This window comes from Vipera ursinii (genome assembly GCF_947247035.1).
Source record: "Vipera ursinii genome assembly, chromosome: 9".
Lineage (NCBI taxonomy): Eukaryota > Metazoa > Chordata > Lepidosauria > Squamata > Viperidae > Vipera > Vipera ursinii.
The window spans coordinates 6,101,646-6,121,749 of NC_139523.1; the positions used below are offsets into that span (position 1 = coordinate 6,101,646).

The following is a 20,104-nucleotide window of genomic DNA, read 5'->3' on the forward strand; positions in this document are numbered from 1 at the left end:
AGAAATGCTTAGAGATCCCTTTTGTATTTATACCATGAATCGAGAATGAAAAGAAATAACTGTCACGTCAGATTAAGGGAGAATGTTTTCATCCATCTCTCTCTATCTACGAATCACCTTTATCAACCCAGACAATATTGTCTGATCAAAGAAAAGCAAGCCAGATCATTTCAAAGAAAGGGATGGCTGTTCAAACCTCCAGCTGCCTTTGGCTGGATTACAGTCTTAGATGTTGTTCTTTTCTACGGGGTTTTTTCCCTGTGTTCAAACACTTTCAGTCCACACTAATACACTACACTTTCTGTGGATTATTTGGCTTTTGGCATCTTGGCATTTTCTTCTATCTTGATTTTCAATCCCAAACTCTGCTTCTCTTTCCCCAAAACGCTCTCGAAATCTTGGCCGAAGCCCACCAGAGGCTTCAGTGTGTCTCCACCCCCACCTTCAGGACAGAAGCTGAACTGCATATCTTGGACCTCATCAGAAGGTGCTCTGATGTTCCTTCCATAAGGAACAAAATATGATTGGTGGCCCCACAGGCTGTCAAAATAGTATAAATCCCTAGTAGGCAATTAAGGGTCGGGTGTAAATTTCAGTGACTGGTTTCTGTAAGCTCACACAAGCCGCTCTTGGATTTATATTGAGATGGCCAACTAGAATTAGGCAGCAGGAACGGGTGTTTCAATGATAAGCAGCGATTTGAGTAATAAAAATGGAGTTTAGCAACTTTGGGGAGATTACTTGGCATTTTGAAAGCTGTGTTGAAAAGCGTTCACATTTTGAAAAGTGTTCCTCACCAAGGTGTGTTTTCTACTACCTACTACCTTGCAACCCTCCCCAGTTCTTCCCTCGGGTTCACACTATATGCATTTATTTATTTATTTATTTATTTATTTATTTATTTTAATTCCATTTATATCCCGCCCTTCTCCAAAGACTCAGGGCAGCTTACAAGCTTAGCAGTAGCCTTCATTCTATGTATATGCCTGCTTATTAGGGCTTTCGCCCCCCCCCCCAGGCATTATTACAAAGTCAGCTTATTGCCCCCAACAATCTGGGTCCTCATTTTACCTACCTCGGAAGGATGGAAGGCTGAGTCAACCTTGAGCCTGGTGGGACTCGAACCTGCACTAATTGCAGGCAGCTGGTGTTACTGAAGGAGGCATTAGCCCACTGCTCCACCAAGGCTCTTTATACAGCGAAGTTGCAAATTTAGTTTAATCTCGGTTTCTAGACTGCGGTGTGAACCAGACCTGAGGGGGGGGGGTGGGGGTGGGGGGTGGGGGGGGGGAGGGAGGGAGGGATAGTTTATGATTCATTGTACTGTGGAAATCCAGAAAATGCATTGCATAGAGTGCAAAGCTCTGAATAATAAAGTGTAAACACAGATTCTAGATCTCAAAAGATGGGCCATTTGTCTATGAAAGTGCCCAGCTCGTCCTCCTGACACCTTTCTCTAAACCCAGCTTCTCATTTAGGGTGCCTTTTGAACAAAACCTATAATTTTTCCTAGTCTGGAGTGTGTGTGTGTGTGTGTGTGTGTGTGTGTGTGTGTGTTTGTGATTTATACTGGTTTGCTCTGTTTTAACTGCTGATACAATTAACTAAGTAGTCGGTTTGGTCTAGTGGCTAAGGTGCTGGTCTCAAAACCAGGAGACTGTGAGTTCTAGTTCCACTTTAGGCATGAAACCCATCTGGGTCACTTTTGGCAAATCACCAGGAGACGGTGAGTTCTAGCCCTGCCTTAGGCATAAAAGTCAGCTGAGTGACTATGGGCTGATCACCAGGAGACAGTGAGTTCTAGTTCTGCTTTAGGCACGAAAGCTGGCTGGGTGACTTTGGACCAATCACCAGGAGACGGTGAGTTCTACTCCCAGCTTAGACAAGAAAGCCATCTTAGGTGATCTTGGGTCACTTGCCCTCTCTCAGACCAACCCACCTCACAGGGTTGTGGTTATGGGAAAATAGGAAGAAGGAGTATTAGATAGGCTTGCTGCCTGGAGTTCTTCATAAAAATAAATAATAAAGACAGGATATGAATAAAAATTTGAAGTACTATGCTTGATAAATTTCTAGAGAAACTCTAGTGTTTCTCAATATCAGCCACATTAAGATGGGTGTCCCGAAGGTGCTTTTTCAGGAGGCAACTGGGCTTTCTTGTTTTCCTTTGGAAATGTGTCACTTCTCACCCAAGAAGCTTCTTCAGCTCTGGCTGGATGGTGGGGAATGGAAGGATTTATGTTCCTTGCAGACAGCTGGTCATTTGCAATCTTTTAGAGATTGTTGAGGTCGTTTGGAGGTTTACCTGGGAACTCAGGATCACAGGAGCATGAACGGATTTCCAGAAAACTTTGCAGAGTACAGGAAGCATTTGCGCTTCAGTTTGAGAGTCAGACAACACAGACTCATCCCCAACAGCCTGCGCTGGTCTTCAACAGTGAAGGGACCCAGGGCAGAAAACATCCTGCAGCCAAGAAGGCTCCACACACATTTGCACTACTCAGGTGACCCTGAGGATACAAATGAACCTCCAAGTGGCCTCAACAACTCACTAAAAGAATGCAAATGACCAGCTGTCTGCAAGGAATATAAATCCTTCCATTCACCGCCATCCAGTCAGAGCTGAAGAAGCTTCTTGGATGAGAAGCAAAATGACTTCAAAGAAAAACACGAAAGTCCAGTTGCCTCTTGAAAAAGCATCTTTGGGACAACCATGATCTGGATGGACTGAGAGTCTCCATAGATATTAAGACGGGTGGACTTCAACTCCCACAATTCTCATAGCAAGCAGGGGAGTTGTAGTTCACCCCTTTTAAGGTGGCTGAGATTGAGAAACACCAGTCCAAATGTGATCAGCAGGGTAGATTGCACATTCCCTGCAAAGAGAGACGTCTCTGTCAGTGTTTAAAATGTACAGTAAGGAAATTAAGTGACACACAGAGATGCACGCTGGGAAAATCTGGACTTCACATCAATTACTGGAGACATTCTAAGCCATCCCCAGGGCGAACCCTCCTCCTTATTCATGTGGAGTCGCACATTTAATTAGGATATATTTAATTGTCCTTTAACAAAAGCTCCCAGAGCAACATAAAATAAAATGATAAAAAAGTAATAAAGAGCTAAATGGAAAGAGGCAGTCAAAAAAAAAGAAATTAAAATGAAATCAAACCTGCAGGACAGATACAAGGAGTGGGACATCTGCTGACATTAAGACCGACGATACTCAGGTAAAATAATTGAAATGACATCATTGCGGGTGTCAGGTGGGTCTGGCTGAGAAGAGGCTGGGTTTCTCCACCATCTGGAATCAGCCAAAGGGTTTCTTGCCTTACTTTCTCTGGCCAAACATTCAACAAGATTGTAGTGGGAAATATTTTTATATTTATGTTTTTGGTGAAAAGTAGAAAATAATATAGAATAGAATAGAATAGAATAGAATAGAATAGAATAGAATAGAATAGAATAGAATAGAATAGAATAGAATAGAATAGAATAGAATAGAATAGAATAGAATAGAATGGAATGGAATGGAATGGAATGGAATGGAATGGAATGGAATGGAATGGAATGGAATAGAATAGAATAGAATAGAATAGAATAGAATAGAATAGAATAGAATAGAATAGAATAGAATAGAGCTGGAAGGGGCCTTGGAGGTCTTCTAGTCCAGCCCCCTGCTCAAGCAGGAGAACCTATACCATTTCAGACAAGTGACTATCCAGTCTCTTCTTAAAAACCTCCAGTGATGGAGCACCCATGATTTCTGGTGGGAAGCTGTTCCACTGGTTAATTGTCCTCACTGTTAGGAAGTTTCTCCTTAATTCCAGGTTGTTTCTCTCTTTGTTCAGTTTCCAACCATTGTTTCTTGTCCTGCTCTCTGGTGCTTTGGAGAATAACATGACCCCCCTGGTCTTTGTGGCAGCCCCTCAATGGATGGATGATCTTTTCAAGGAAAGATTAAAAAAAATATGTTCCACTGCAACAGGCAAGGCGTTGACACTTTAAACATCCACATTCTACTAAAAATGGATCTTTCCAGGAATGTGTGGCTGCAGTTTCATAGCAAAACTGCTGCATCTCCGCTTATCTGCCTATTGAGAAGCTCATAAAGATGTGTGACCTCATCTTGCTTGGAATGTTCTCCGTCCAGCTCTGTTTCCTTTGGATGCTGTTTGATTTGGAAAGAAATAATGGATTCTTTCTTTCATTATGCTTTTTTTAGGAATGTGTGGGGCTGCTGCTATCGATGCCTTATTTGGCAAGAGTCGGCTAAGCTGAGAAGTCTTTTTCTACCTGGTGTCAGAATGAGAAACTCAGTTCTCCAAAATACCCCCTATCATCTGGAGAAAAAAGCCCTTATAAATTCAGAGAGGGCAAGGAATCTGTTGTTTCATTTGCACATAATGAGCCAAATAGCCTGCATGATGAATGCATTGCCCTATTTTCTCCAGTGAGCCTCTAATATGCAAGTGAGCCACTAGGGGCAGTATGTACTATAAGTTCAATTCACTGTTCTATTTTCCCTACTCAGCCTAGATCGAATATGCAAAATATACACCACGAGGTAGCACACATTCTATAGCTTCACCATTTAGCCCACTGTAGCTCTGTAGCCTGCAATATCAGTGTGATTCATCAGGGGGAAGCATCTCTACAGGATAAATATTATTTTGCCTATTTTTCTCACTGAACTAGCAAAAGGCAAGTGAGAAGTCAGGGGGCAGTTCGTCCTATAGGTTCAATGTACAACCCTATTATAGTTCTCAAGCCTGCAATATCTGAATATAGGTGTGGAATGTACAATACCCAAGAGATCTATCATGGGGCAGTATGTTGGCCAATATTGGCCTAATACCTTCTTGATCCTGGAATATTCAACTGAATCATAAGGCCATATTTCCAATAAGTTCAGTACATTGCCCTATTTTAGTTATGGAGTCTCTTATCTTTCAGGTCAATTCTCAGGAGCAAAAAGTCAAATTATTTTCATTATATTATTCTAATTCCCACTGAATCTGCAATGCCCCAGTCATCTGCCCAGTACCCGTATCAACCATTTGGGGACAGTATCTAGCATAGATTAAACACTATTTTCTTCATTGTGGGAATCAGCTATTTTGAAGTTTGAGACATTGGTTGAATTATTTTCTATTGCTTCTGTTTGCATTATGTTGAATTCCAGTATGACGTGGTCACTTTCCCCCAAGATTCTGGCAACTTTAACTCCCTCTAACACTTCTTCTCGATTAGTAAGGATTAGGTCCAGTATAGCTTTACTTCTAATTCCCTCCTCTACCTTTTGAATGACAAAGTTATTGGCTAGGTTGGTTAGGAATCTATTTGATCTCCCACTCACTGCAGAGTTTGTCTCCCAGCTGATATCTGGGTAGTTGAAGTCTCCCGTTACTTCTGTGGTATGCTTCCTACATACATTTGTTAACTGGTTGGCAAAGAGTTCATCTATTTCTTCTGATTGGTTGGATAGCCTGTAGTATACACCAATGGCAATGTCACTTTGTTTTCCCTTTTATATTGACCCATATAGATTCTGGATGGCTTTTATCTTTGATCATGTGCATTTCTGTAGATATGTAGTATTCTCTTAGATATAGTGCAACTCTGCCTCCTCTTTTTGTAGCTCTGTTTCTTTTGAACAATTTGTATCCATCCCTCAGTCCATTCCAGTCATGGGTTTCGTCCCACCAGGTTTCTGTAATGCCAACTATGTCATACCCACCCTCGTGTACTATTGCTTCTAGTTCACCCTGTTTGTTCCCCAAGCTTTGAGCATTAGTATATAAGCATTTAGGGACACAGTGGCTCAGTGGGTTAGGACGCTGAGCTTGTCAGTCAGATGGTCGGCAGTTTGGCGGGTTGAATCCCAAGTGCCACGTAACAGAGTCAGCACCTGTTACTCATCCCAGCTTCTGCCAACCTAGCAGAAGTAAAAATGCAAGTAGAAAAATAGGGACCACTACGGTGGGAAGGTAACAGCGTTCCATGCGCCTTTGGCGTCTAGTCATGCCGGCCACATGACCACGGAGATGTCCTTGGACAAGCGCTGGCTCTTCGGCTTTGAAACAGAGATGAGCACCGGCCCCTAGAGTTGGAAACGACTAGCACGCATGTGCAGGGGAATCTTTACCTTTTTATATAAGCATTTAAGTCTTTTATGTCTGTCGGTGGGTATGTTTCCTGGATCTCCTGATTGTTGTTTGATTTTTTTTCTTTTTTCTCATCACTCCCTACCTCATTGTTTGATTTGTGTTTTTGGGGGATTTATGATTGGTTTTGTGTTCTAGAGATTTTAAGTTTGGTCACCCTTCCCCCTCAATTTTAGTTTAAAGCCCTTCTAATAGGTTGGGCCAGTCTTTTTCTGAGTACATTTTTCCCTGTTTTCGTGAGGTACAGCCAAGAGTCCTTCGCATAGAAAATGCAGTCCATAGTCCAGGAAACCCACATTTTCTTGGTGACAACAACCCTTTAGCCACTGGTTTATTTCTAGAATTCTTTTTTTTTCTCTTAATGGGTGTTCCCTCAATGGGTTTGCTTGATGATGTTTCACTTCTCATTCAAGAAGCTTCCTCAGAAGCTTCAAGCAAAACAAAGAAAGTCCAACTGCCTTTTGAAAAAGCAGTTCTGGGACAACCATTACCTAGATGACTGAGAATCTCCATAGACAACAGGGCCAGTTATTCAGTCTTTCAAATATACTGCCCCCCCATGGCTACCTAGGGTATTAAACACTCCATTAAGAAAATAAACAAAGCAATGTATTTCAGCTAAAACAAGGCCATCAGGTCTTTCTAATGATTTCCAGGAAGCTGTAAACAAGACAAGGGACCCTTCAGGAAACAGAAACTCTGTTCTAATGAGTGGAACAAAACGGAGCACAAACTCTGGCAGGAATACTCTAGTCTAGGCTATTAGAAAGGAATGCCAAAAAAAAAAATAATTGGAAGAGTCTATTGCAAAAAGAATCCTCTCCGTGTAGCATGGCTTCATTTCCAAAAGCTCTTTGAACTGAGTTTGCCTGGAGTGAACTAAACTGTCCATAGATGAACTGAATCAGTGCTTCTTAATTTTTGTGGAAATTTTTTATTTATTCGTTTAAAGCATTTATGTAGCACTGCATATAACATGCAATATATATAAAGTGAAATATATCGTGAATATATATATATATATATATATATATATATATATATATATATATATATAGTGAATATATATATATATATATTCATATACATATACATATACATATACATATACATATACATATACATATACATATACATATACATATACATATACATATACATATACATATACATATATATATATATATATATATATATATATATATATATATATAAAGTAACATTGCATTATATATAATGTTATAGCAGTAATGTTCAAACTTACAGCCATTTGTTTAGAGGCCAATCAAAGTTACAACGGCCCGGGAAAATGTGACTTACAGCCAGTCCTCATGGAACTGTCCCAAGATTCCCATGATCACGTGTTCCAAATTTGGGCACTCTGTCCTGGCATGTATTTACGGCAGTTGCAGCATCACCTGATCAATGTTTGTTACATTCTCAGCCAGTTTCTGACAAGCAAATTCCATAGGAAAAGCCAGGTTCACGTAACAAGGGCAGTCATCCTCTTATGAACCCGGGCCAGGAAAAAAAAGATCATAAAATCAGGCAAGACCACTTCGCTTAACAACATAAATTCTGGTCCCAGTTGCGGTCATTAAGTTGAAGACTACCTGTAGTTGTGTTTGGGCATGCATGCCTGTAGGCGTGATAGAGAGTGATGGGACAAACCAACTGTGACTCCTTGCCTATTTGTCTTGGCCCTGATGAAGTGGTCAGCATTCAAAATTACGCTCAAGAACAAAACAGATCCTTCCCTGTAGTTTGAAAGAGCCAAACAAAGAGAGGAAGAAGTGACCTCTGCAGCCTGCCAGAGCACCTCAGCGCACACGTAGACACATACATGAACACATGCACACCCAGAGAAACATGCGCGTACCCACACGCACGTGCATGTGTATTTGCATGTGTATTTGCATGCGCATGAAATGGTAGTAATAGACGTGCATGTGTATTTGCATGCGCATGAAATGGTAGTAATAGAGAAAGTATTACTATGCGCAGAGTCAGATCGAATGACATATATTCTCAAAGGGAAAAGTGAATCACTTTTTAAATAAAAGTTGGGACTCCTGGTATTCATGGCTACAAAATAGAATATTTAATCTCAACGGGGGAAATACCAGATGGTTGTGTATTATTATTTGAGATATAGAATCTGGAGATATATACAATTATAGATTTCGAATATTTGGTAATTAAAGGTTACTTAGCCTTGGATGTACGAGAAAAAGAAATTAGGGGTAGTATTACACTCCTAATTTAATGTTTAATGTTGTTTAATGTTGTTTAATGTTGTTGTTTTTGTTTTTGGGTGTATAGGATGTTTTGGTGTTTTTCTATTTGACACACTTTTCAGTACTTTGTAATAATGTTCTTGTTGTTTTTATTTAAAACTTGTTTAATAAAATTTATTAATAAAAAAAATGGTATAGGGTTTCCTGCCTGAGCAGGGGGTTGGACTAGATGACCTCCAAGGTCCCTTCCAACTTATTATTATTAATAATATTACAGATGCACACCCCGGATACACACTGCCCCTACAGCCGATGCTCCGGGTTACCCTCTTTTGGCACCAAGGGCTGCAAAGGAGGATTTCCAAGGTGACAGCATCCCAGCATAACAGGAAGCGAGACAAAGGCAGGAGACCTTATCTCGACTGCCCAGCTTCCCAGACCTGGCCTTTCCACCCGTGCAAGCATTCCGACGGAGAGGAAGGGAGCCAAGTTTGCAAGTTCCCCCCTTCCTAAGGGAGGAGTTGAGCAGGGCGCGAGGGGTGCAGGGGATAATGAAGCTGCCTCTGAGCCTTCACTGGAGGTGACCCTTCCAATTGGATTTATTGGCAGAACCACGCCTGGAAGTTCCTCCTGTGACACCCGCCGTCTGCTCTAATCCAGATGCAACAGTGGCATTTTCAATTATTTCATTTATCTTTCTTTCTTTTTTTTTTTTGCAAGCCAAACATTCCAATCTGGATAAAAACAGGCATAGCGGGAGTTTCTTTCCCTTTTGCGGCCAAAGAAAATGTACCCTTGCATTCCGCTGCTGCTTGACGTAGGCAGCCCTGACGTGATGGGAAAAAACGAGAAGCTTGGGATCCTCATCCCAAATTTATCGCGCTCCTGGGGGACAAGCCAAATATGAACAGAATGCCAATTTCCCTTAGGGCAAAGCTCCCCCACCCCACCCCGAAGCCTCCCACTTTCACTTCCTGCACACTTTTGATTTGCAGCAGGTGGTAGCAGTAAGCCAAAGCCGCCTGAGCCTCAAGCAGGGAGACCAGCCAGGAACTACTCAAACTACACCAAAATTTGGAAAGCATCCTAAAAGGAAGCCAGGGAGAAGCATGTCTGAATCACCAAGAAAGCTACCTAGGTATTTCACCAGGAAACAGCTCAGTTCATAGGGGCTTCATCTTTCATTGTATCCACGATCTCTTTACTCTCCTACCATCCGGTAGGAGATATAGGAATATAGCCAGCCGTACCAACAGGCTGAAAAACAGCTTTTATCCGTGGGCTGTTAGGCTTTTAAATGAGACATAATCTTATGCAGAATTGACTTGGGAGGCCGGTGTGTGGTGTAGTTGGCTCACATGGTGTGGTGGGATGGAGGGTTTGTTGTCACTGTGTGTTGGGGGGGAGGGAGCACGGGGGGAGGCTCAGCTAATCTCAATGTACACATGTTGTACTTTGACAATAAAGGTTTATTATTATTATTATTTATTATTATTATCTATGACAAGCCAGGATCTCTGTCTCTCTCACTCTCTCTTGCTCACTCTCTTTTAAGTAGCATCTCTATTTATTGTCTATCTCTATTTATCTATCATCTTTCTCTCTCATTCTCTCTCTCTTATCTATCATCTCATCGAACTAGCTTTCTCATCTCCCTATATCTCTATTTTTATCTTTCTCTGTTCATTCTCTTTCTCTTTTTCTCTCTCTCTCTCTTTCTATCTATCTATCTAATCCACAGGTGTCAAACTCGCTGCATCAGTTGATGTGTTGTGATGTATTGCAACTTTTTTTTGCATTGCCAGAGCTGGGGTAGGCATGGCCTCTGCATGATGCAACTGGCCTGTGGGCTGGCAGTTTGACATCCCTTATCGAATCTATTTATCATCTATCTCATCTCTCTCTCTAGCTTTTTCATCTCTCTCTCTCTCTCTCTCTCTCTCTCTCTCTCTCTCTCTCTCTCTCTCTATATATATATATATATATATATATATATATATATATATAATTCCCTTTCTCATCTCTATATTTCTTTCTTTCTTTTCTTTCTATCTCTCTCTCTCACACATCTATCTACCTATCTCGATCTATGTATCTATCTTCTTTATTATCTCACTCTCTCTTTTAATATTTCTACTTCTGCTATCTAATGCTAATCTATATTCATCACATTTTCAGGCTTCAATGCTTTTGTGAAAATTCAATAGTTCTTCAGGGAGAAAAGAAAAAAAAATCTCTACAAATAACTTTCCCAGCTCATCAACTACTAATTCTATAAGCTTTAAAAATTTTTTAGCCTAATCATCACATTTAATTCAGGAAGGGACCTAGATAAAACTTACCTGGGAATCTAGGACAGGGTTAGAAACGAACCACACACAATTCTTGCAACATCTTCAATGCACTTTATTCACAAGTAACAAATAAACAGAAGCAAAATAATAAATACCAAAAGGATAATTGAAGTGCAGATGTTTCATGCTTAGCCAAGTTAGCAATATTTTTTCTTTTCTAGGAATGAAGAGTTTTTACCAGATAAGAGAAAAGGGTTTTTTTTTTATTTTTTTGAAATGACCTTTACTACCTGGGGAATTTGGAAGAGGGGAATTATGTTGAAGATTTGCTTATTCACTCAGGTGTCAACTTTGATTAGGGAGCAGGAAGATTCAGAAGTTAAATGAGGGTTAGTCCTGGGGAGACGTGAGACTTCTAAAACATCCAGGGTTGCAGACCTAGACTGTGAAGTTGAAAATAAATCTGAAAAAGGTTAATTGTCAGCGACTTCCGTAATGTTGACAAGGAAACTGCACAGGTACATCCTAAGGGTCAGATCAGAGCTCAGCTGAAAGGAGATTTTACCCTTTGGACACACACATCAATCCAAACCTCTGGAGCACAGCAATGGACAGAATAGAGACAGTTAGGCTAGCATGGAGGTGCTTACTCCTTGCCAAACTAAGTGGCTACAAAACCAACCTAAAACGGAATTATGGCTGCCTATGGATGGGGGTTGCATGTCTGCAGCCCTGGTTCAATTCACCTGAAAGAAATTCACCTTTGTTTGGCCTGGATTGCCAAATGAAGGCCAATTAGACCAAACAATGATTTATTTATTTTTTTTAAAAGAAAAAGTCATACAAATGCCCCTCACTGAAAAAGCTATATACTAGAACAGGACAGATTCAATCCCAGCCTGAAAAGCTAATTTTCTACCTCGGCTTGCACAATTATGTTTCAAGCAGATCTGTTAGAAATCTAGCAGCTGCATTTTATGGATCGTGTTTCCTTGGACTGATTTTCATTTGATAGTGTTCTTAGCGTATGGCGCAAATCCAGCCTGTGGACTTTCCACCAATCGTTCCAATCCGTAAAATGGGTGTTTTCAGTAACTAAGTCGAAAGCATCAAGTTCTCTTTTTTTTCCCTTTCTCAAATGCATGCAGCTAAGCAGCCCATTAGACCAGCTTCTAATTGCAGCCTGAAGGCTAACCTTGACTTGTCCGGTACTTCCCCACCCCCACCAGGACAACTAGGTTGAGATTCCCCTAATCTCTGCTTTGATCAGGTATTAGGAGAGGAAGCTCCATTTTCTCCCTTCATCCTCAGATAAAAGAGTTTTCCGGCTGGCTCCATGGAAGGGGCTGCTAACACAGGCACTTCTTCCAAAGCTCCCGGCCTCGGTCATGCGTGAACACGCGCCTTTTAATGCGCTTTTTTCCGCTTCTTTCCACACAAATGACAGCCGCTCGGTGTTTACATTGGCGCCTGCAAAGCTTGCAGAATGGGACAAAACCAGCCTGCCTAGCTAGCTGGCTGAGGGCCTTCCCTTTCAACAGCCTTAAGTTCTCAACAAAGGGCCCATAAGCCAAGGGAGGCTTAGCAGCGAGAGAGTCTCACGCCGACATGGAAGGTGCAGAGACAGGCATCAAAAGCCAAAAGAGAGAGAGAGAGAGAGAGAGACAGACAGACAGACAGACAGAGACAGAGAGAGACAGAGAGAGAAAGAGAGAGACAGAGAGAAAGAGAGAGAGAGAGAGAGAGAGAGAGAGAGAGAGAGAGAGAGAGAGAGAGAGAGAGAGAGAGAGAGAGAGAGGAAAGGCAGTAGACCAAGAGTGGCTTCAGGCAAGAGGATAAAAGTTTTCACTGTGGATCAGAGCCGGGATGGTGCACCAAATCATTGAAGTGAGCAAACGTTGGTGTTTGGCTGTGCGGCAGGGAAATGAAAAAACAAACAAACAAACAAAATCCATGGGAGTTGAAACCAAGCAGAGGAGACAGGAGGAAGAGAATTCCCTCCTATTTTCCAGTTTAGATGGGCCTAAAACAGCTGGCCTGGGGGGGGAGGCTGACTTCAGTTCGGTCTTGGAAAGTCAACTGAAGGACTTTCCACTCAGCTGCCAATACTGTGATGGAATTGCATTGTCTTCGGAGCAGCAACACCTGATGGTGGGCTGAACAAGGAAGCTTAAGAAACACAGGAAGTCCCCCTTCCATTGTGGTGGACGCACAAGGCAGCTTGACCTCCCTCATCCTGGTGCTCTCCAGAGATTTGTGCCTTGGCGTCCACAGATGGCCACGTTAAACGTTGTGGGGCTCAGAAGCCCAACATAGCTGAGGAGGAGTGTTGGAAAAAGGCTGGTGTTGCCTAAAAGGTATCAGATACTTACTTCACTTTGATTACTTTGATGTCTGCCTTGAGCAGAGGTTAAATTATAAGACCTCTGAGGTCTCTTCCAGCCCTGGGATTCTATGTCCTAAGATAAGATGGGCAAGAAAGAACTCGTTACATGATGGCAGGGAATCAAAACGAAGCCTGCCTCCCTCAATCTGGCCTCTCTCCAAATGGGTTGATTTCAGCCTAGGTAGCTATTCTTGAGAATCTTAGGACACGTTGCAGACACGTAAAACGAGGCAAGGTTACTTTTATCTAGTTGTGCCCACCACTTTGGAGACGGTGGCCATTGCTACACACGTGCCTGCTAGGATTAGAAATCCACTCGTCTGTAGATGGTACTACCTGAGATGTTTGAAAATTTGGCCCAAGAGGATGACAACTCTTTATTTTACCACGGTTGCCTCTGGGGAAGGTCAGACCAGAGATGTCATCACTTCCAAGAAGGTTCTGTCAAATGGAATCATAGAAAGCACTAAAAAAAAATGTTGGTTGGTCTCCCAGTCAGAAAGTTTCTTCAGATCACCTGCAACTTTCCATCCTTGGTAGGGAATCCTGGCAAGGTTTGCTTCTGATATCTCCAGGATCGCTCTGGTTGTGAGCATATGAGCCATGCAGAACAAAATTGGGTATCTTCTCTTGGTCCCTTTGAAGAAACTGTAGGCATTTTGGTAGTCATTTCAGAAGTTCTCAGGGTTTGGTTTTTTTTTTTTTTGCACCATCTGAGGAAGGACCCTCCAAAGACAGTCTGGGTCCAAAATCCACATAATGGTTCTAGGCTTCCCCAGAACAAAGACAAAGGCTACTGTCTTTGGAGGCCAAACCCATAGTAGTTATGTTCTAGGACTGTTCTAGATACCAGATGCTTTGAGGAGGAGAAGAAAACATAGGGCCAACAGGAGGAAAGAAGTTCTTCTTGGTATCAAAATGCAAGGCTGAAGGATCCAATCTCCTCATTTCATGTGGTGGTGCATATCTTCCATTCCAACCCGACCCCAGACACCCACCATGAAGGATTCGATCTCGCACTCATTGGTCCCTCTGGCAATGCGGAAGTAGCCGTGTTCACCCCACGCCTTGCCCCAGGAGTTGGCTGCAATCTGAAGACAGAGATAGAATAAGCTATGAAAAGGGTTTCCAACAGAAGAACATTGGTGTTTGTCTAATATTGGAGTTGTATACTTTTGTAGACTTTTTAAAATGCTTACAGCAACCCTGGAGCACAGATTACCAGGGAACGTTGGTCACTAGTGAGAGTGAGATTGACCTAGTGGTTAAGGCAGCAGGATAGGAAGTAGCAGGCTGTGAGTTTTAGTCCCACCTTAGCTATGGAGTTGAGTTGGGTGGCTTTGGGCCAGTCCATCTCTCTCGGTCCAATTGACCTCACAGGATTGTGGTGGTGGTGAAAATCAGAGGAGAAAGATGTGTTGGATATGCTTGCCCCCTTGAGTTATTGGTCAGAATAATAAAGGCAGGATATAAATAAAATAAATAAATAAGTTAGTGTAGCATTGTGTCTATGAACATGAATTTGGGCAAGGTGCAGGAGACAGGGGAGGAAAGGGGAGGCTGGCATGCTATGGTCCATGGGGGTCACAAAGAGTTGGACATGCCTTAGCGACTGAACAACAAGAAGAATGATGTCGAAGGTGCTGGATGTCATCTCAGCTGGGGGGGGTGGATTTTGAGTAAGAGTAGCAAGGAAGAAACACATAATAGCATGTGTATGCTGATCTCATCAAGCCATTACCTTGATTTGTGTAATTACCTTGATTTGTAGATACTGGGACCAGTGTGTAATGGTCCATAGTAACTTTGAACAGTCACTAAGCAACCAGTCATAAGTTGAAGCTAAGGATAAGTTCTGGTCACTAAAGGAATCCAGTTAGGATAATAGGCCATTTTTTTTTTCAAAAGTGTAATAATTTCCAGATGTATGGCCCTCAACTCCCAGAATTCTTAGCATTGCCTGTGCTAGCTGAGGTTTCTGGGAGTTGAAGTCCACATGGCTTAAAGTTACCAGGATTGAGAAACACAGATCTAGATGGAAACCTCTGGCTGACCTGGTTAAGTGAATTGTGCTGAAGCATGATATTGTGAACTTATTGACAGAAGAAATACATTTACTGTCGTCCTTGGTGGCACTCACCCAATATTTCCGATTTGACCCATCCAGCTTCCGTTCTTCTCCCCATCTGTGGTAAAAAAAACCCCAAACAAAACATTTGTTCAACTGTTAACACATCTGTAAGGTTGCAAGATGGAGAAGACAATCTGGGAAAAAGAGGAAGTAGGCAATCTAATCTTCTCAGGATGGATCTTAGGATATTTGAAAACTATACATGGAAAAGGAACCAGAATGAACATAGAACACAAAAATTAAAAAGAAATGCAGACTCAATGGAAGATATTGACACTGTGCCATCATCACAGCTTCAAATTCCAGCAGCTAAATGGCTTTGCTTCATAATAATCTATCCCCAATTCTGGTCCTTCAAACCTTCCAAAATTGTACCCATCAACCCTATAATAAAGTCCATCCATCTTGCTGCCGATAATCATTTTTTTCCCTCTTTCCTTCTACCTTTTCCAGAATGACTGACTTCTCCAGAGACCTAGGACTTCACGTAATGTGTTCAAACAAGGAAAATTTGAGCCTCAGGTGAGAATTCTGGAATAATTTATGATCAGAGGCCCAAACATTTTACTGTGTCCCCTTAAAATGTAATCATTTTCAGCAGGTTCAGTTGCATATAAATTCTACTAACAAACACAGGTAATCCTTAATTTATGACCTTCTCTAAGGAAGGTGGGTGGTTAATAGGATGGATAAATAAATAAATAAATAAATAAATATTCGTCACTTAGCAACCATTCAAAGTTATGACAGGTCTACTTGGGGAGTACTTAAGACACAGATTTGAAATCGCAACAGTCACCCCCGCCATAGTCATGTGACCGCACTTTGGATGCCTAGCAACCAGGCTGCATTTATGGCTATTTACAGCATCCCACGGTCACATGACTATGGCACCGCCCTGAGTCCTTCGGGAGAAGGGCGGTATACAAATTTAATAAAATACTAAAATACTAAATACATGGCCACATTTTACAACTCTTTTGCTGAAAACCAACATTTACTTTCAGTTATCGGCAAATCTGCGCCCACAGCAAACCCTTGGTTTGCTTAATGACTGCGGCATTTGCTTAATGAGCACTGTCATTTGCCTAGCAACCATAGTGATTCACTTAACGGCCGTCACAAAAAGGTTATAAAATCAGATTGGTCACACAATTTTCCCTGCTTTACAACAGCCAGGAGTTACAATCATGATGGGCAGGCTCCATTGCGGTTGTAATTCAAAGACTAGGTAAAAGGTAAAGGTTCCCCCGCACATGCGTGCTAGTCGTTTCCGACTCTAGGGGCCGGTGCTCATCTCCGTTTCAAAGCCGAAGAGCCAGCGCTTGTCCGAGGACGTCTCCGTGGTCATGTGGCCGGCATGACTAGATGCCAAAGGCTCACGGAACGCTGTTACCTTCCCACCGGAGTGGTCCCTATTTTTCTACTTGCATTTTTACGTGCTTTCGAACTGCTAGGTTGGCAGAAGCTGGGACGAAGGCAGAAGGCACTCACTCTGCTACACGGCAGTCGGGTTTCGACCCGCCAAACTGCCAACCTTCTGATCGACAAGCTCAGTGTCCCAACCCACTGAGCCACCGCATCCCTTAATTCAAAGACTACCTGTACATAAATATAAATAGGATCCCCACAGGTAGACTCCTCCACAATGCCCCTTTACTTCCTGCTATGCAAGTGATCCACTGCAAGCCACAGTTGGTCGGGAACCTTTGGGAAAAATGCACAACGCAGAGAGACGCAACTTATTTCTTCTCTTCAGGAATGAAGGGAAGCCAAAGAGAAGGCTTGGTGCTACGATTGAGGGATTTCCCGTTTCATTTCTGGCTGACAAGCTAAAAAGAAGTGCCTGGCTTTCTATTCGCAATCAGCACAAGACAATAAGATTAAATGGAAAATACAGCCTGGACTTTCTGGCTGAGGGCCACAGCTCGCCCTGTGCTTCACTTTCTCCTTCATTCCAACAGAAAGGAGAGTTGCACACCAGCGTTTTGGTATTCTTGCTGAAATGAGTAACTGGGACAATCCTGTGTTTACTGCAGCTGAGAAATCAGGATAAACTGAAGCAGAGGTCCTGCCTGAAGCTGAGGTTTCCATAGAGCACTGTATCTCACACATAGCTGGGGAATTCTGGAGGTTGAAGTCCACCATCTTCAAGTGGCCAATTTTGGGAAACACTGCCCTAAACTCCACCAAGAAGGTGGAGGTGCAGTGGGCTCCGTTCTCCAGATTAGAATGTAGAACCATAGAGCTGGGAGGGACCTTGGAGGTCTTCTCTTCCAATCCCCTGCTTTGTCAATGCCATCCCAGTCAAATGGTTGTCCAGTCTAGTTTTGAAAACCTCCAGTGATGGCACACCCACAATTCCAGGAGGTAAGCTGTTCCATTGATTTATTGTTCTCATAGTCAGGAAATTTCTCCTTACCTCTAGGTCAGGGGTAGGCAACCTTGGCTCTTTTATGACTCTTGGACTTCAACTCCCAGAATTCCTGAGCCAGGCATGCTGGCTCAGGAATTCTGGGAGTTGAAGTCCACGAGTCATAAAAGAGCCCAGGTTGCCTACCCCTGCTGTAGGTTGTATCTCTCTTTAACAAGCCTCCATTCATTACTTTTGTTTCGTGGAAATATTGGATGGGTTTTGTGATCACCAATGCGAAGACAATGCAGCTCTGTTTGAGAAATTCAGGGAATTGAAATCCACACATCTTAAAGTTGCCAGGTCTGAAAAAAACTCTGGCTTAGAACTTCGTAGCTTTCCTGATTTGCTGCAATCCCATTCAAAATCTCCCTCAAGTCTTGGCCAAACGACTCAGGAGCAGGGATGCAAAGATTGTCTTTAAAAGGCAACAGTGTTGAGTGTGTGTGTGGAGAAGGCACCACTGGAGGAAAGTTGGCTCTACTTGTGATGAGTCCAGCCACCAAGACCTTACCCTTGGCAGAGATCCAGAAGGTTTAATCATCTGCATTTCACCCCACAAAAGATTCGAAAAAATTTTCCACGACGCAGATTAAAAACAACCCAACTCTTTCATCCGTGCCCAGCACCAAAACAGAGCTAATACCAGCTTAAGGTCATGAAACTGCCTGCTTTATTTTCAGGACTAAGTTTAATATAGTTCTAGACAGAGAAATTCTCATTTGTGTCTGTGTGTTTTTCCCTCCCTAATAGCCCTCAAAGAGCGATTTCTATCAATTAATAATATGTATTCAGAAAATGACCAGCAAAATTTAAAAGAACAAAACAAACAAAATCAGAGTGAAGGAAACAAATATAATAGTGTATCGGCAGTTAGCAAACACCAATTATATTTCATTTCATTGCATTTATTTGATTTCTATACCGCCCTTCTCCCTAGGGACTCAGGGCGGTTCACAGGGCATATATAAATAGCTATGCAAAAATTAAAAGAGAATTAAACCATGCCCAATTAAAATACAGCAATAATAGAATAATAAAAACCAATTAAAAACCCATATTCCCCATCAGGCCAGACCAGCTAACTCAAACAAGTGGGTCTTCAACCCGCGACGGAAGGATCGGAGGTCCGATGCCATCCGGAGCTCAACCGGCAGTTGGTTCCATAATGCTGGAGCACCCACAGAGAAGGCCCTCCCCCTGGGGGCCACCAGTCAACATTCCCTGACCGGAGGTACCCTGAGGAGGCCCTCTCTGTGGGCACGCACAGGGCGGAGGGGAGTTGACACCGGCAGCAGGTGGTCCTCGAGGTATCCCGGACCCATGCCATGTAAGGACTTAAAGATCATAACCAAGACCTTGAACCTCACCCGGAAGACAACTGGTAACCAATGCAGCTCGCGGAGCAAAGGTGTAACATGGGAGTACCGGGAAACTCCCAAGACAACTCTCGCGGCCGCATTCTGTACCAGTTGGAGCCTCCGAGTGGTCTTCAAGGGAAGCCCCATGTAGAGAGCATTACAATAGTCTAGGCGAGAGGTCACGAGCGCATGAGTGACTGTACACAGGGCATCCCGGTCCAGATAGGGCAGCAACTGGCGCACCAGGCGAACCTGGGCGAAAGCCCCCCTAGTCACGGCCACTATATGGTCTTCCAGGGTAAGTCGTGAATCTAGGAGGACTTTCATTGTGGCAATACTGTACAACATTTAGCTATTGCACACGTAATCAGTGGTTTTAGATCCTAAGGGAGAAAGTTGATCTAAAATTGATCTAGCCACCCAGGTTGTTTATCTGTTATGGGTACAATGTAGATTGACCTAATGTCTCTGTAAAAAGTACAGTGTTGTAATTTGTGTAAGATGGTTTCAACCTCCTTGTCATCGCATGGGCTAATACAGCCAGCTACAGGGATTGTACTATATCCATCTTGATGAAGCGCAGAGGGAAGAATGTTAAATCTAAATCTAAAGAATGCGATTCTCAGTTTAGAGGAGGTTAGATTTATTTAGCAAGTAATTTGCTGGTTCTGGTGAGCTCCTGTTGATCATATTGAGGGAGCCTATTAATTTCTATCTGAAATTCCACATCACCTCTTCTTTGAATAATTAATGGCTTGGCTTGATGGTGACCTAATGATTGTATGTTGCCCAGACTCAGGGTTGAGTTCGGCAATCTATGAATTTAATAAATAAATCATTAACCAACACACTAATTAATTAAAAAGTCTGCTTTTAAACCATCCAATTCAAAAGTAACCACCATTCCATTTTGGGATAATACCTTTTACAGATAAAATAATGGGGAAAAAATATTGCAAGGAAAGAACATAAATCTGGAGGATTTTTAAAAAATGAATATTTGAACAGCAGCTGTGTAAAAGCTATCCCAAAAACTGTTTTACAAAATCAGTTTGAAATTGCCTGTTATAGATCTGCTAACAGTAAATGGCAGATGCTAACGGCTGCAGTACTCT

At 42.4% G+C, this 20,104-nt stretch overlaps 1 protein-coding gene across 2 annotated transcripts in view; it reads right to left on the minus strand.

The window, feature by feature from the left end:
- Positions 1–10,796: 10,796 nt before the first annotated feature.
- TINAGL1 (tubulointerstitial nephritis antigen like 1) overlaps positions 10,797–20,104 on the minus strand; it is a 39,721-nt gene continuing 30,413 nt past the window's right edge. For both annotated transcript variants that reach the window (XM_083369839.1, XM_083369840.1), the window contains 2 exons: positions 15,225–15,270; positions 10,797–14,175 (listed from right to left, as the gene is read on the minus strand). In XM_083369839.1, the coding sequence (XP_083225965.1) occupies positions 14,029–14,175; positions 15,225–15,270 (193 nt within the window). In that variant the 3' untranslated portion in view covers positions 10,797–14,028. The remainder of the gene's footprint in view (positions 14,176–15,224; positions 15,271–20,104) is intronic.